Here is a 14,158-nt window from a genome sequence, read left to right as displayed (position 1 = left end):
ATAGTAGACTATTTGCCAGGCCAGAAAAGTCTGGGTCCTTGCTTCACAAAACAAGACATTTCCGTTACAAAATGTGGATTCCTTTGTAAAACTGTACTGTATGTGTTACTCGAGGTTACAGGGAAAAGATTACTTCCGTAAAATAATCCACTTAATAGCAGTATCACCTTTTAAGTGTACCTACTAAATTATATCTTGAGTGTCATCTGATATGCACCACTTCATAAGTCACCCCAATGAAACACATAATTGCATTATATGTTATAAATATGGATTCAAGCAAGACTAAAGCAAGACTATTTCACAATTATAAACATTTAGTATTGATTGAAGTCTTGTTAGAAGTTTGCATAGGAAAAGTTACATGACAGTACAGTTCACTCTGGTACAAGGTCAACTAAAAGGATAAACACCACAAGAAATCTTTTGGGCTTGTTTCAATAGACCGTTTGTCAGCCTTCTGATTGGTCCCTGAGACTCCCTGACTGGCCAACCAGAAAAAAACATTCACTTTTTGCTATCGGGGGTGGAGTTTGTGCAGTGGAGAATATTGAATGTGGCTTTCAACAACTGTCCGCAGTGCGCGACACGGAGATCGGCCGGTACGGTGATAGCGACGGCAAGCGTCAAGCGATCTCGCTCATCATAACGAATAAGCTTCAACAAACTAGTTCACATGTACCTTATCAATGGTCTAAGAGTCACGATTGGGTACATATAATTTAAATGGGCAGAATTACAAAAAGCCAGCCTATTATGTGAGGAGAAACATTCTCTCTGTCCTCTTCCTAGTACCCAAGATGCAATGCGCTTCTCTTTCTATCTCTGATCCAGAGGATTAAACTAATTAAAACATTTATTTTTCGGGGGAAAACTACTGTTTTGCTATGTAATTACTGTACCTTTTTCTTCCCTTTTTATTAATATCACGTAGATGTGTTTTTTGTGGTACTTTATATAGCTGTAATGAGGCTATGAAGGGAAAAAAAATCCCATCCACTACCACTATAAAAGAATCTGCAAAGAGGATTCTGTCCCACTGGGATTAAACAAATTAAAACATATATTTTCGGGTAAACCCCCTGTTTTGCAATGTAACTACTGTACCTTTGTCTTCCCTTTTTATTAATATCACCTAGGTGTTTTTCCTTTGGTACTTTATATAGCTGTAATGAGGCTATGAAGGGGAAAAAAAATCCCATCCACTTCCACTATAAAAACAATCTGCCCAGGGTTAATGTCCCATCATAGTAACAGGGCAGAATGGGGCGGGATTTACAAAAGGGTTTATTGGGGTCCTTCTTTTAAAATTACCATTTGAGTACATATCTTAATGGAATGCATGTACAGTAAATATTAATCACCATTACTTGGAAACAAGTTAAATCAATTTGCCTCGAAACCCATTAAAGTTAGGGTAATCTTTTTTTTTTTTTTTTTTTTACCGGCTCAGTGGTCTTGTGGTTAGAGTGCCTGCCTTGAGACTGGGAGGTCGGGTCATACTAAAGAGTCTTTAGTAAAGACACTGGAAAATGGGACCCAGTGCCTCCCTGCTTGGCAAGCCATCCAGGGTTGGATTGTGGGTAAGTCCCTGCGACATACTAGCGTCATGTCCAGGGGATGTACTTGTACATCATGCTGCCTCACGCTACTGGAACCCTATGGGCCTCATACAAAAGCAACAATAGCCGACCCACAAGCTCACCATGCCGTGACCTTTAATAGGTCATCTATTTCTGCATTTTTTTTACTGTGTATTAACAGCTTATGATTAAATAATAACTACGCTGAATCCACTGGCGTACGGGTTCCTGAAAAGTGACATTTTGGACATACCCAACACACCACCCGACAAGACACGCCGACAGCGGCAATAATAGAAATACACAGGATGGACATTAAATGGAGCCAAACACCCTGTTTTTAGCTTGGAACACATGACAGGGCAGACAATGGCAAAGCCACGGCAGTGTGTGTTGCAATAATAAAGCAATTAAAGAGGCCGCCGGCAGTGGCAAAACAACCCTTGTTACTCGGCCATGTGGCCTTTTGTTTTGATAGAGTTGTTTCAGAGCCTCCGCTGCTGCGGGAAAGCAGCACTATGTCTATGCCCGGCTAGCGTCCGTTAGACCCGTTGAAAATAGCAGATATACTCACAGCGTGCCACCGAGTGCCGTGCTGCGAGTTTGTAGATCTGCTATTTTGGAAAAAATTGTTGTGCAAGTGGCAGAGAATGTGTGAACTCATTTGGCTGGAGAACCAATGGTGTATCCAGTGAGGGATACAAGCTGATACTGTACAAGCTCACAGCGCTTGAAGTGATTATGACACTACCGGTATATACCTAATTTGGCTGTGGACCACCTGGGGGTCCCCAGCCCATACTTTGAGAACCATTGGTGTATCCAGTGGTTTGATGGTGGACCTGGACTGTACTCCTGAGATGTAAGAATCTTTGCAACCCATGTCATAAATCACAATAATGATGCCCTCTATGGCTGTGGGTCGGTACCCCCAGGGGGGTCCCCAAATTATTTTGGGGGGTCCCCAGATGATTAACTTAATGTGCAACATTATTTTCTCACCCAACAGTAAACAAACCAACATAAAGTTTAAGAGAGGGGATTGATGGTATCTGCACATTTCTAAAGTGACAATTTAAGGACATTTTAATACTCATGACAAATTAAAACTTGGCCAAATTGTCTAATATCAGAGGCAGAAATTGTGAAAATAGCCGATCTACATGCTCACAACACCTTGCAACGCTCACAACGCAAGGCGTTGTGAGCATGTAGATCTGCTATTTTCACAATAGAACAGTGTTATACAAAATGTAATGCCTCAACTCTTAGTGCTCGTCTGGGTGGGGGGGTCCCCAGTTAAAATATGATTATTTTGAGGGTCGCGGCCTGAAAAGGTAGAGATGGAACCACTGCTCTATGGCAGCACGATCTGTGAAAAGTGGAATTAGTGTTGCTCTTTGAAACATTTCAGTCTATGTCAAGTGTGTTTCAGGAAGTGATTGACATTCTTGTTTTGAGCTTTGTCGATCGGCTTGTCGATCTGCTATTTCCGGCGAAAGCCTTCCCCACATTAACAGAAAAGACGCTAGTATATAGAGCCCAGAGGGACAGCCATAATTGGGTTTAAGTGGTTAAAATGACTATGTTGCGTTGTCCCGCGTGATTCCACAGATGCCATGTCAGCATAAGTACGCATACAGTACGTCATTCTAAACGTTAAGGTCATGAGAATTAAGCATGTCTTCATAGAAATGTCCCAACTGTATTGTCCCATACTGTTCTGTATGCAACTGTATTGTCCCATACTGTTCTGTATGCAACTGTATTGTCCCATACTGTTCTGTATGCAACTGTATTGTCATTAAATAATGCAGTTTATCTAGAACAAGCTAATGCTTTGTGTGCTCAGACATTCTCCAGATTCTCCACCGTCTAGTCAAGCACTTATTGATAACATTCAGACATTCTGTTTTATGTTTGCTCCCAGGCACCAAGACTAAAACCAATATTGTAGTTGGCGATTAATCATACACATAATTGCGATTAATGATTTTAATTGGGTTTTTGGCATTGAACGTTGGGAAAATGGACAAATCCTTTTTGGCTTTTAAACAAAACATGCACTGGGGCAGATGCGACTGGAATATACAAAGAAATTATGACTGACAATGACTGGTACCAATATTACACAATGGCCAAAACAGGCCAATATTATATTCAAAAAGCTGTAGTACAAGTTGCCTAAACTGAAATAAAAACAGTTAAAAAAGAAAAAAAAAAGCTGTAGCGTTTTTCAAATGAATTCATGAAAATGCAATTGAGAACCTTTCAACATTTTTAAACCAGCGCAGAACAACAACATGGAAATATTTCTGTTCATCTCATCCAGCTGTTTCTATGCAGATGAATGGAACGGATCTTGGAAAATAATTGTGATTGTCAAATAAGGGGCATCAGGCAATTATGTCGTAATGTCTCTGAAAAGTAGCTCAAAACACAGCGCTTCGAGATTGTGGATCTGCTACTTTTGATAGTTTAGTCCAGGGGTGGGCAACTTTGATGATGGAGAGGGCCACTATATTTTCACATTCACTTCAGAGGGCCAAAATGCATATACAATCAGAAATAGCCGATCTACAAGCTCAAAATGCATCATAGTGCAACACGATTTGAGCTTGTAGATCTGCTATTTTTTAATTGGATTTTTGAATTGGGAATCCAGAATTATATTTATGAACTTAAATACAAATACATTGGACATAACAAATACTAGTGCTATTTGCTACTAATATAGAAGTAATTAAAGTGAGTCATGTTTGCATGTTTGGATTGTAACAGCTGAAATCAATAATATACCAGTAAGACTCCCTAAATCGGGAGATAAGCGACCGCCAGGTCGCATACACAAACTTTAGAAGGCAACCGTATAGCCAAATAGGAGGGAATATGGGAAATGGGACAGATCCATGTTGATGACATGACTGTAGATATACTGTGTACCGCTTTGCGTGATTTTAGGGCAAAATCTGTAGGAGCAGTGTTGAAAAATGTGTCTTGCAAGAATCTGCCTCATGGTGGCGCTAGAAGAGGGCCATGTGAGACATGAGGGGTGGAGGTTGTGGTTTGGCAGCCAAGGAGTGTGTGTACAAAGTTTGGCATGGATAGGGGCAACGGTGGCGGAGATATGAGTAGGGGGAAAGTGTGACGTGACGGACAGACTGACTGACGGACGGACAGACAGCCGGTGGAGGTTTTGTTAATAACTGCGACCTGACGGTCGCAATCAGTATTCTGATATTAACCTGTCCTGCGGTCGCATTAAGTGAAGGTTTGTATGGTTTATTCTGACGCTATAGTAGTATGATCAACTAGGGCGACATTAATTAAGAGCCAGGTGGACTAAGCTTCACTACAGTGATGAATGTCTGTGTCCTCCTCTTCTCCTGCAGGTCAGTTTAAGCTGCTGGAGCAGGACAGGGACGTGAAGGAACCTGTGCAGTACTTCAACAGCGTGGAGGAGGTGGCCAAGGCCTTCCCCGAGAGGGTGTACGTCATGGAAGAGATTACCTTCAATGTCAAGGTACGTTTCTCATTGTGTCATAAGGGCCTTCAATGTTAAGGTAGTACGTTCTCATTGTGTCAAAGCAGTGATAAAGGGTGTACGTCACAGAGGAACTAACCAATTTAGAATAATCGATAAGTCAGTCAAATAATTGATTAACAATTGATCCATGTCATTATAGATGAAAAGCAAACCCCAATATCAGTTGTGGAACAAAAGCATAACCTTACACGTTTGGTAAGTCAGACGGTCAGACATTGGACAGCTTTTCTACATCTGTTTTCTGAGAATTTTAAGAAGCTTTACTTGTATGTACTGTACTATTACCTGTTTGTTTAATAGACAGAAATAAACAAACTAACAATTAATTGAAAAGGTAAACTATCAAAAATACTCTCTAGTTGCAGCTCTACATTCGGTGTTCCACATTCTCTCACAGCAGTCATTAAGGTTGATAGAGATAAGGTGTGATTATTGGTAACCTAGTTACCAGTACTAATGCAACACTGTCAGTGTTGCATTAGCCTCCCTGTGGCACCCGGTGCTTTTGCAACATCTGAGGCTTGTTCCATAAACAATGAATTACAAACAGCTCTATTATTATCTGTTGAGCATTACATCGTTGCCGTCTCATCTCCATATTTGGATATACTGTTTGTGTTTCTTCGTAAATTAACGCCCTACTAATTCAGTGGTGGAAAAAGTACTACATTTTTTTACTTAAGTAAAAGTATCAATACTCCAATGTAGACATACTCCGTAACAAGTAAATGTCCAGGATTCAAAACGTACTTGAGTAAAATTTGATTTTTTATCATTTTACATCAAAATGTACTTAAAGTAAAAGTACAAAATGTTTGAAAATAGCAGATCTACAAGCTCAGCTTGTAGATCGGCCATTTTCAAATAGCCTAATAGGTATACATTATTTTATGCTTTAACTATTGAAAAATAGCAGATATACAAGTGCCGCGCTGTGAGCTTGTAGATCTGCTATTTTTGAAAAATCGTATATCTGCTATTTTTCACTGGTTAAAGCATTCAATAATTCTAGGCCTAATTGCTACCAGCTTTCAGAATATCTTAAGAGTTGTTTTTTTTGTAATATCCTGTTGAGGGTTCTATCTCAGTACCAAACAATTAACAAGTTGGGGGTTATTGAGTAAGGGGTGTTGAGAAATCATGTGGCAATTTGTTACAAACTCTCCGTTGCCTCATGTGCTTTGAATAGCTGAAACACCTTAGTGCTGAAATGTCCTTATGGCAGGGGTTTTCAAAGTGGGTGACGGGGCACCCTGGGGTGCCGCGACGGCAGTCCAGGGGTGCCGCGAGATCATTTGATAATATTTGGAATTTATTTGGACACTTGAAGAAATATTTAGTATCATTTTAAACTAAAGTACAAAGTTATTTTCAGTCAGTTCTAACCAAAATGGCTATTATCTCAATGTTTTCCTCACAACATAATCGCTAAAATATGCTATAAATATAAGGTGCTGGGAGTGAAAATGATGAATATCGTCACTGTCAGGCAAAAACCTTGTATCTCCATGTTATTTTCACTATTTTAAATTGTTTTTTAAATAATAACACAAAAAGAGAAGGTTTTGAACATAGAAGGTTTCCACCCGACAACGACAATATAATGTAGGGGTGCCTCGGATGAAAAAAAATATTCATGGGGTGCCCTGAGACAAAAAGGTTTGGGAACCCCTGATCTAAGTGAATGTTTAAAACTTTTTGTAGTAAATTACCACTTCCAAAATAAATAAATACTGTAAGCTTTGAGCTTCAACCTATGCCTTTTCAATTAACCAGAAATAATTGTTGGATTACTGTGTGAAATGTTTTGTGATAATGTTGATGAGGATCGATATAAACAAAACTAAAAAACGTCCTGTATTGGTGTGATGTACTAAGTGCCTGCCTTTTTAGGAGACCGGAATTAGGTTGAGTCTATTCCTTCCAATGGGAGAGTGAACATGAACACAGCTTCTGATTGGTCACTGAACTAAATTTTAGACCCAATCGCCACAATCCACTCCATATTTGGTACATTTTGACACTAAAATGGCTTTTTTTCAGTGCGACCTGCACAGATTCCTCCCATTTCAAATTAGGGGTGTGCGATATGGAAAAATACAATATCACAATATTTTCCGAAGCTGTATCACGATACACGATTTCATCACGATTCTTTTTCATGTTGGTTTTTATGGTTATTTTTCAAGTTACTTGACAAAAACTAGACTCTCTGGGTTCCTTTTGGGAGGTCTACATTGAACTTTACAAGTATGTAACTCTGACAGTATACAAATGAAACCAAATGGACCCTTACTGTCGGAGTTAAGTGGAGACCTTGGCAGTGGCTGAACAAAACATTTTCGGCTGGGGGTCCGTGGCCGAATACCGTCTCTGTCGGGTGGAATGTGTCCAAAACTGTTACTTTTCAGGATTCAAATAAATTCAAAAGCATCAAAATTAGCAGATCGACAAGTCGTGCCACATTTCTGCCTGACAGACAGGGGTTCCTGGACAGGAAACAGTTTGGTAAGCTAGGGGTTCATGTGTTTGTAGGGATGGCATGATATGAAAATGTCATATCACGATTATTGTGACCAAAGAAATCGCGATTTATGATATCGCGATAATCAAAATGTCCCCCACATCCATTATCCTGGGGCGGAACATTTGCCAAAAAATAGCCGATCTACAAGCTCACAATGAGTCGCATTGCGACGCATTGCGAGCTTGTAGATCGGCTATTTTTTGGCAAAGAGATTTGGTAGAGAGTGAAAAAAAAAAGACTGTATAAAGTATGTATATTATAAGTACGTTTTACCAATAATGGTACCGGATATGCAGCTCGGCAAATGAAAGGTGCATTGATCCCAGTGCATGACGGAGGACGATTTCACGATAAATTAAATCTCCACGATACGATTATTGTGAGTGTTTTCTATCACGATATACGATAATATCGCTTATCGTCCCATCCCTATGTGGTTGTAACACGTCCCATGTTTCCAACAGATGGCGTCGGGGGAGTGCAACGAAGACACCGAGGTCTACAACATCACGCTGAGCACCGGCGACGAGCTCACGCTCATGGGCCAGGCGGAGATCCTGTACGCCAAGACCTCCAGGGAGAAGTCCAGGTTCAACACCATCTTCAAGAAGATCGGGAAGCTCAACTCCATCAGCAAGCAGCTGGGCCGGGGCAAGATGCCCTGCCTGATCTGCATGAACCACCGCACCAACGAGAGCGTCAGCCTGCCCTTCCAGTGCAAAGGTTTTCTTCTCTTGCACTACCCATTTAGGCCTAGAATTATTGACTGCTTTAACTATTGAAAAATAGCAGATATACAAGCTCACAGCGCGAGCTTGTAGATCTGCTATTTTTGAAAAAGTTGTGAAAATGTGTGCAAATCTTTGAATATAATGTATTTTTTTAAGCGGATGTTTGTAACTTACATTTTGCTTCTGGGTGGTCCCTGGAACTATATATTTTGAGATGGGGGTCCGTGGACAAATACATATCAGTTTGGGGGTCCTTGACATGAAAACGTTTGAAAACCACTGACATAGTAGTCTCTCAAGAACAGACTAACTGAGCTCCAGTTGAAGTGAAAAGGACCTTTTCTTTGACGATGGCTGGCCAGATTGCTGACATAGAAACATAGGTTTTTTTCAAAAAACCTTAGAAGGATTCAAAAGACACTTATAGAATCGGGTCAAAATTCTAATTTTCACAATTTTTCAAAAATAGCAGATCTACAAGCTCGCAGCGCGGCACTCGGTGCCGCGCTGTGAGCTTGTATATCTGCTAATTTTCAATAGTTAAAGCATAAAATAATAATACACAATAATGTGTACCCGTTCTAAATGGGTTAAAAGCTGGGGTGTCCAAACCTTTTTCAAAGGGGGCCAAAATATCAAAACCCCTAAGGGCCGACTATTATCTCCGGACAAAATGTACTTTTAGTCGGACTATAGCAAAGTCACATACAGATACAGTACATATGCATTGCAATTACAATATTTCATTTAACTGTCATCATCAATAGTTATTATAGCAGTAAGACTCCCTAATCGGGAGATAAGCGACAGTCACGTTGCATACACAAACTTTAGAAGGCAATCATAGCCGATCAGGAGCGAATATGGGAAATGGGACAGATCCATGTTGATGACATGACTTTAGAGATACTGTGTACCGCTTTGCTTGATTTTAGGCCAAAATCTGTAGTAGCTGTAGGAGTGTCCAAAAATGTGTTTTGCAAAAATGGGCCTGATGGTGGCGCTAGAAGAGGGCCATGTGTTGCAATTACAATATTTTATTGAACTGTCATCATCAATATTTAATATCAATGGTCTTCCTCACATTAACAAATGTAACCAGACATGCAAGGTAAAAAGATACAACAAAATAGCCTTTCTTTGACCCTTTTCAGAATAAGACAACTATCCTGTGCGTGTGCCACGCTGAGGCATGGTCTGATGTCTTGATGACATAAGATCCCTGATGTCATCAATACACGTCCTTGTCCATCTTATGCCCATATATGGAGATCTCTGATGTCATCAATATTAAGCCCATATCTGGGAATGCCCATATATGGACATATTGTGTCAGTCTCACGTGGTCTATGACGTCAGACATCTATGATGTCAGACGTCAAGTCATCTCCATATTTGGGAAAATATGGCCACATTTCAACTTAAACAACCAACCTGGTCTGTGCATTTTTTTTTTTTGGTCTAGCTATCCAATGAGTCACATTTTTGGGGGATTTATTGAATACGTTATTAGTCAGAAATGTAAACGACACACAGTATGGTAAGGAACCGCACAGTATGGAACATTTCATTTACCTTGTGGTCTCCTGATGGATGGTTTTTCTGGCCAAAAAATGAATGAGAATGAGAATGAGAATGTTCCCATGTTTGTTCTTAACGAGTTCTCCCTCTAGTGTTGTGGCCGTGGGGTGTCACTCACTTTGGAGAAGAAGTTAGACACAGACCGGTATGTCAAACTGTAAACATGGTGATGTCGATGTGACAATAAAGTTCATTCTTGATTCCCTGAAGGCCGGTTCAGCACGTGCAGCCCGCTGGAGCTCCAGATGCAGGAGGGCGAGCACACCATCCGGAACATCGTGGAGAAGACCCGGCTGCCGGTCAACGTCACGGTGCCCGGCAGCCCGCCGCGCAACCAGCACGACCTGCACCTGATCCGCGAGGGCCACCGCTACAAGTTTGTCAACGTCCAGACCAAGACGGTGGTGGTGTGCTGTGTGCTGCGCAGCAACAAGATCATCCCCGTCCACTTCCCCTTCCACGCCGCCATGCCCAGGTATTAGGGCTGGCTGTCGCCACCATGACATGATCTACCATCTCTGTTATTAATGGGTGGAAACATCCAAAACTGTTACTTTTTCAGGATTCAAAAGTAGCAAAGTTAGCAGATCTACAAGCTCATGTAGGTCTGCCACTTTTGGCACTTTTGTGTGACGCTGTACTAGAAACGACAGTGACCCCGGTACCAATAATAATAATAAACTAATACTGTTCTATGGCCAAATTAGGCCATATAATAATTACTAATTAAAAAAAAATATTTACACAATTTCTTTTAAATGTTTGAAAATGTATGCATTTTTTTCCCCCAACGGATGAATTTAGGGATGTGCTCGAATATTTGGTTATCCGTATAAAGATTTGTAAACCACTAAATATTCGTTTTGAAAATACAATTCTTTTTGGGTGTCAATGACATAAATAATGACCCATAAAAATGTGTCCGTGACCCACAAATGGGTCCCGACCCACTGCTTGGGAAACAGTGACATAATTGATACGTTGTAGGGGTGTAACGATGCATTTAATAGTGATACGATACGCAACACGATACATGGTTGACGATACGATACATGGATGATATTGGTTCATTCATGGCGATGCGATACGATTCGATTCAATGCTTTAAAATCAATATAGTAACTATTTAGCAAAGAAATTAAATATGTTTGAAACGTGTTAATAGTACAGATTTTTTAAGGGAAAATCTATTATTATGTAAGTAAACCCTGTGAGGTAGCACTTTATAATGAAGTACCTCAATAAAGGCTAATTAACAGCTAATAAGGCACTTATTAACAATGAATTAACAGCTAATAAGGCACATTAAGTCCTAATAGTGCATTTATAAACCCTTTACTATGCACTTATTATGAGATCAATTAACACTAACAAATCCTTAATAAAATCTTTATTATAACAGTATAAACAATTAATTAAGCCTTTATTAACACTTTATTAGGCAATTTAAAGCCACCTATTCTAAAGTGGGAACACATCGGGTACACCCGCCACTCTGACATGTCGGAAAGGAGACATGTCAGAGTGGCGGGTGTACCCGATGTGTTCCCACTTTAGAATAGGTGGCTTTAAATTGCCTAATAAAGTGTTAATAAAGGCTTAATTAATGACTTGTTGTTGTTTATACTGTTATAATAAAGATTTTATTAAGGATTTGTTAGTGTTAATTGATCTCATAATAAGTGCATAGTAAAGGGTTTCTAAATGCACAATTAGGACTCAACCGACATGTCAGAGTGGCGGGTGTACCCGATGTGTTCCCACTTTAGAATAGGTGGCTTTAAATTGCCTAATAAAGTGTTAATAAAGGCTTAATTAATTGTTTATACTGTTATAATAAAGATTTTATTAAGGATTTGTTAGTGTTAATTGATCTCATAATAAGTGCATAGTAAAGGGTTTATAAATGCACTATTAGGACTTAATGTGCCTTATTAGCTGTTAATTCATTGTTAATAAGTGCCTTATTAGCTGTTAATTAGCCTTTATTGAGGTACTTCATTATAAAGTGCTACCCCTGCACCTTGACATGAACACAGCGATTACACACATTTATCAATAGACAAGAGTAGCTATTTGGAATGGAATTAGTAAAATAAAGTGATTAGACCCCACTTTTTTATTTTCCCTCTTAAAATTGCTAAATACAAGGCAAAATACTTAGTTTTCATACAATCTATTATTTGCATTGCAAAAAGATTCGATACCGATTATCTGCATTGCAAAATGGCACGATATTTAGCTTTTGCATATCGAGTAGATCATTGGAAATTAAAATAGATTTTTCGATTCACTTACTATATTGTTACACCCCTAATACGTTGCCTCCTCTATGCCCCCCCACCCCACCCACTACCACTTTTCCCTGAGAGGGTTGCTGTGGCGTCTTGCTGTGGCTCCCATTATTGCTTAAAAGGGAAAAAGAATTGCACTGACTTTGGTTACTTATTTTCTGGCCCTGCATTATTGGGTTGTGTTGGTTGTACTGTGTACTATTGCGGTGTTGATATGTCGGTGTGATACTTGTGTTGCATGACTGCATTGACTAGCAGTGACTGTTATGTGCACTTTTTTTTGTTTGGCACTGTTTGTTAAGTTATGCTTTGAGTATAGCTTTTTTGGGTGTGTGACGTGTCACTTATGAGCGTTGAATGTTTCGTGGTCACTTTATGTATATATTCTTCTTCTTTTTTTTGCAATAGCTTTCGACACTTTATGTTTTATTTATCTTTTTTTATGCTTGCTCTTTGGACTGTACACTACAGTACTCTTTTTATTTTTTTTACTTCTCTGTAACTTGTAACCTTAACTGCTGTGCTGCCTCTGGGCAACTGAATATCCCCCGTGGGATAATAAAGGTATCTATCTATCTATCTACCAAGGTTCATCATCCCAGAGGGCCTGCTACAGGGCGAGCTGTGGCTGGACACCATGGTGCACCGCTGGTTCACCTTCTGCCAGGAGCAGTTCGACATCGACGACTACTCGCGGGCGGTGCGCGACGTGCGGGTGGACTGGGCTGACGACGGCAAGAGCCCCAAGAAGAGTGGGAGCGGCAGCGCCAACGGCAGCTGCGGCGGCGGGGGCAGCAACAACAACAGCGGCTGCCCCGGCTCGTCCCACGTGCACGTGCCCAGCTCGCTGACCTACGCCCGCGACGAGCTCACCCAGTCCTTCCACCGGCTGTCGGTGTGCGTGTACGGCAACAACCTGCACGGCAACAGCGAGGTCAACCTGCAGGTAGGGGTAAGGGACAGAACGGTTATGGTTCTTTTACACCTTCTTCTTAACCCCTTTTTAGTCTTTTTGACTATTTTGAAACATTTTAACCCATTTAGAACGGGTACACATTATTGTGTATCATTATTTTATGATTTAACTATTGAAAAATAGCAGATATTCAAGCTCACAGCGCGGCACATCTGCTATTTTTGAAAAATCGTGAAAATTAGAATTTTGACCCGATTCTATACGTGTCTTTTGAATCCTTCTAAGATTTTCTGAAAAACCAATGTCAGCAATCTGGCCAGCCATCTTCAAAGAAAAGGTCCTTTTCACTTAACTGGAGCTCAGTTAGTCTGTTCTTGAGAGACTACTATGTCAGTGGTTCTCAAACCTTTTCATGTGAAGGACCCCCAAAATGATATTTATTTGGCCACGGACCCCCATCTCAAAACATTTAGTTCCAGGGACCACCCAGAAGCAAAATGTTAGTTACAAACGTTCACTTTGAAAATACATACAGTATATTCAAAGATTTGCACCCATTTTCACGACTTTTTCAAAAATAGCAGACGGTAGTGCTGTCGCCTCACAGCTAGAAGGTCCTGGGTTCGATTCCTGCCGGGGACGCTGTGGTCGCTGGGCGTGTTCTCTCCTCCACGTCGTCAGTGCCCACATCCTAGGTGGGGTTGGCAAAAGGGTCTGTGTGGAGTTTGTGTGGAGTTTGCATGTTCTCCCCGTGTCTCCTCACAAAAAACATGCAGTAATCCTGGTCTCTATACTGCCTCCCCCTGGCCAGCCGGGGCGCCTGATGGGAGGGGAAAGGAACTGGTTGGAATAACGTGTTCTTTCCATGTGCTACGTCCAACCGGGAAACTCCACCCTGTCAGGTGAAAAGAAGCGACTTGGACTCCTCATGCATAGAAGGAAGCATGAGGTCAGTCCGTTGTCTCCCCAGGTTGGCAGA

General features: G+C 40.7%; 1 protein-coding gene across 2 annotated transcripts in view; it reads left to right on the top strand.

Moving 5' to 3' along the window:
- The window catches only part of garem (GRB2 associated, regulator of MAPK1), a 29,666-nt gene that overhangs the window by 6,212 nt on the left and 9,296 nt on the right, over window positions 1-14,158 (top strand). The window contains exons 3-6 of one of the 2 annotated variants that reach the window (XM_080752441.1): window positions 4,976-5,106; window positions 8,122-8,380; window positions 10,180-10,444; window positions 12,852-13,209. In XM_080752441.1, coding sequence (XP_080608567.1) covers window positions 4,976-5,106; window positions 8,122-8,380; window positions 10,180-10,444; window positions 12,852-13,209 — 1,013 coding nt within the window. Of the gene's footprint in view, window positions 1-4,975; window positions 5,107-8,121; window positions 8,381-10,179; window positions 10,445-12,851; window positions 13,216-14,158 lie in introns of both variants that reach the window. The other variant, XM_080752440.1, reaches the window with a different exon arrangement.

This window comes from Nannobrachium achirus (genome assembly GCF_963921795.1).
Source record: "Nannobrachium achirus genome assembly, chromosome: 21".
NCBI classification, from domain to species: domain Eukaryota; kingdom Metazoa; phylum Chordata; class Actinopteri; order Myctophiformes; family Myctophidae; genus Nannobrachium; species Nannobrachium achirus.
Note: the sequence above shows the minus strand (reverse complement) of the source record. Positions and strands in the feature narration are given on the sequence as shown.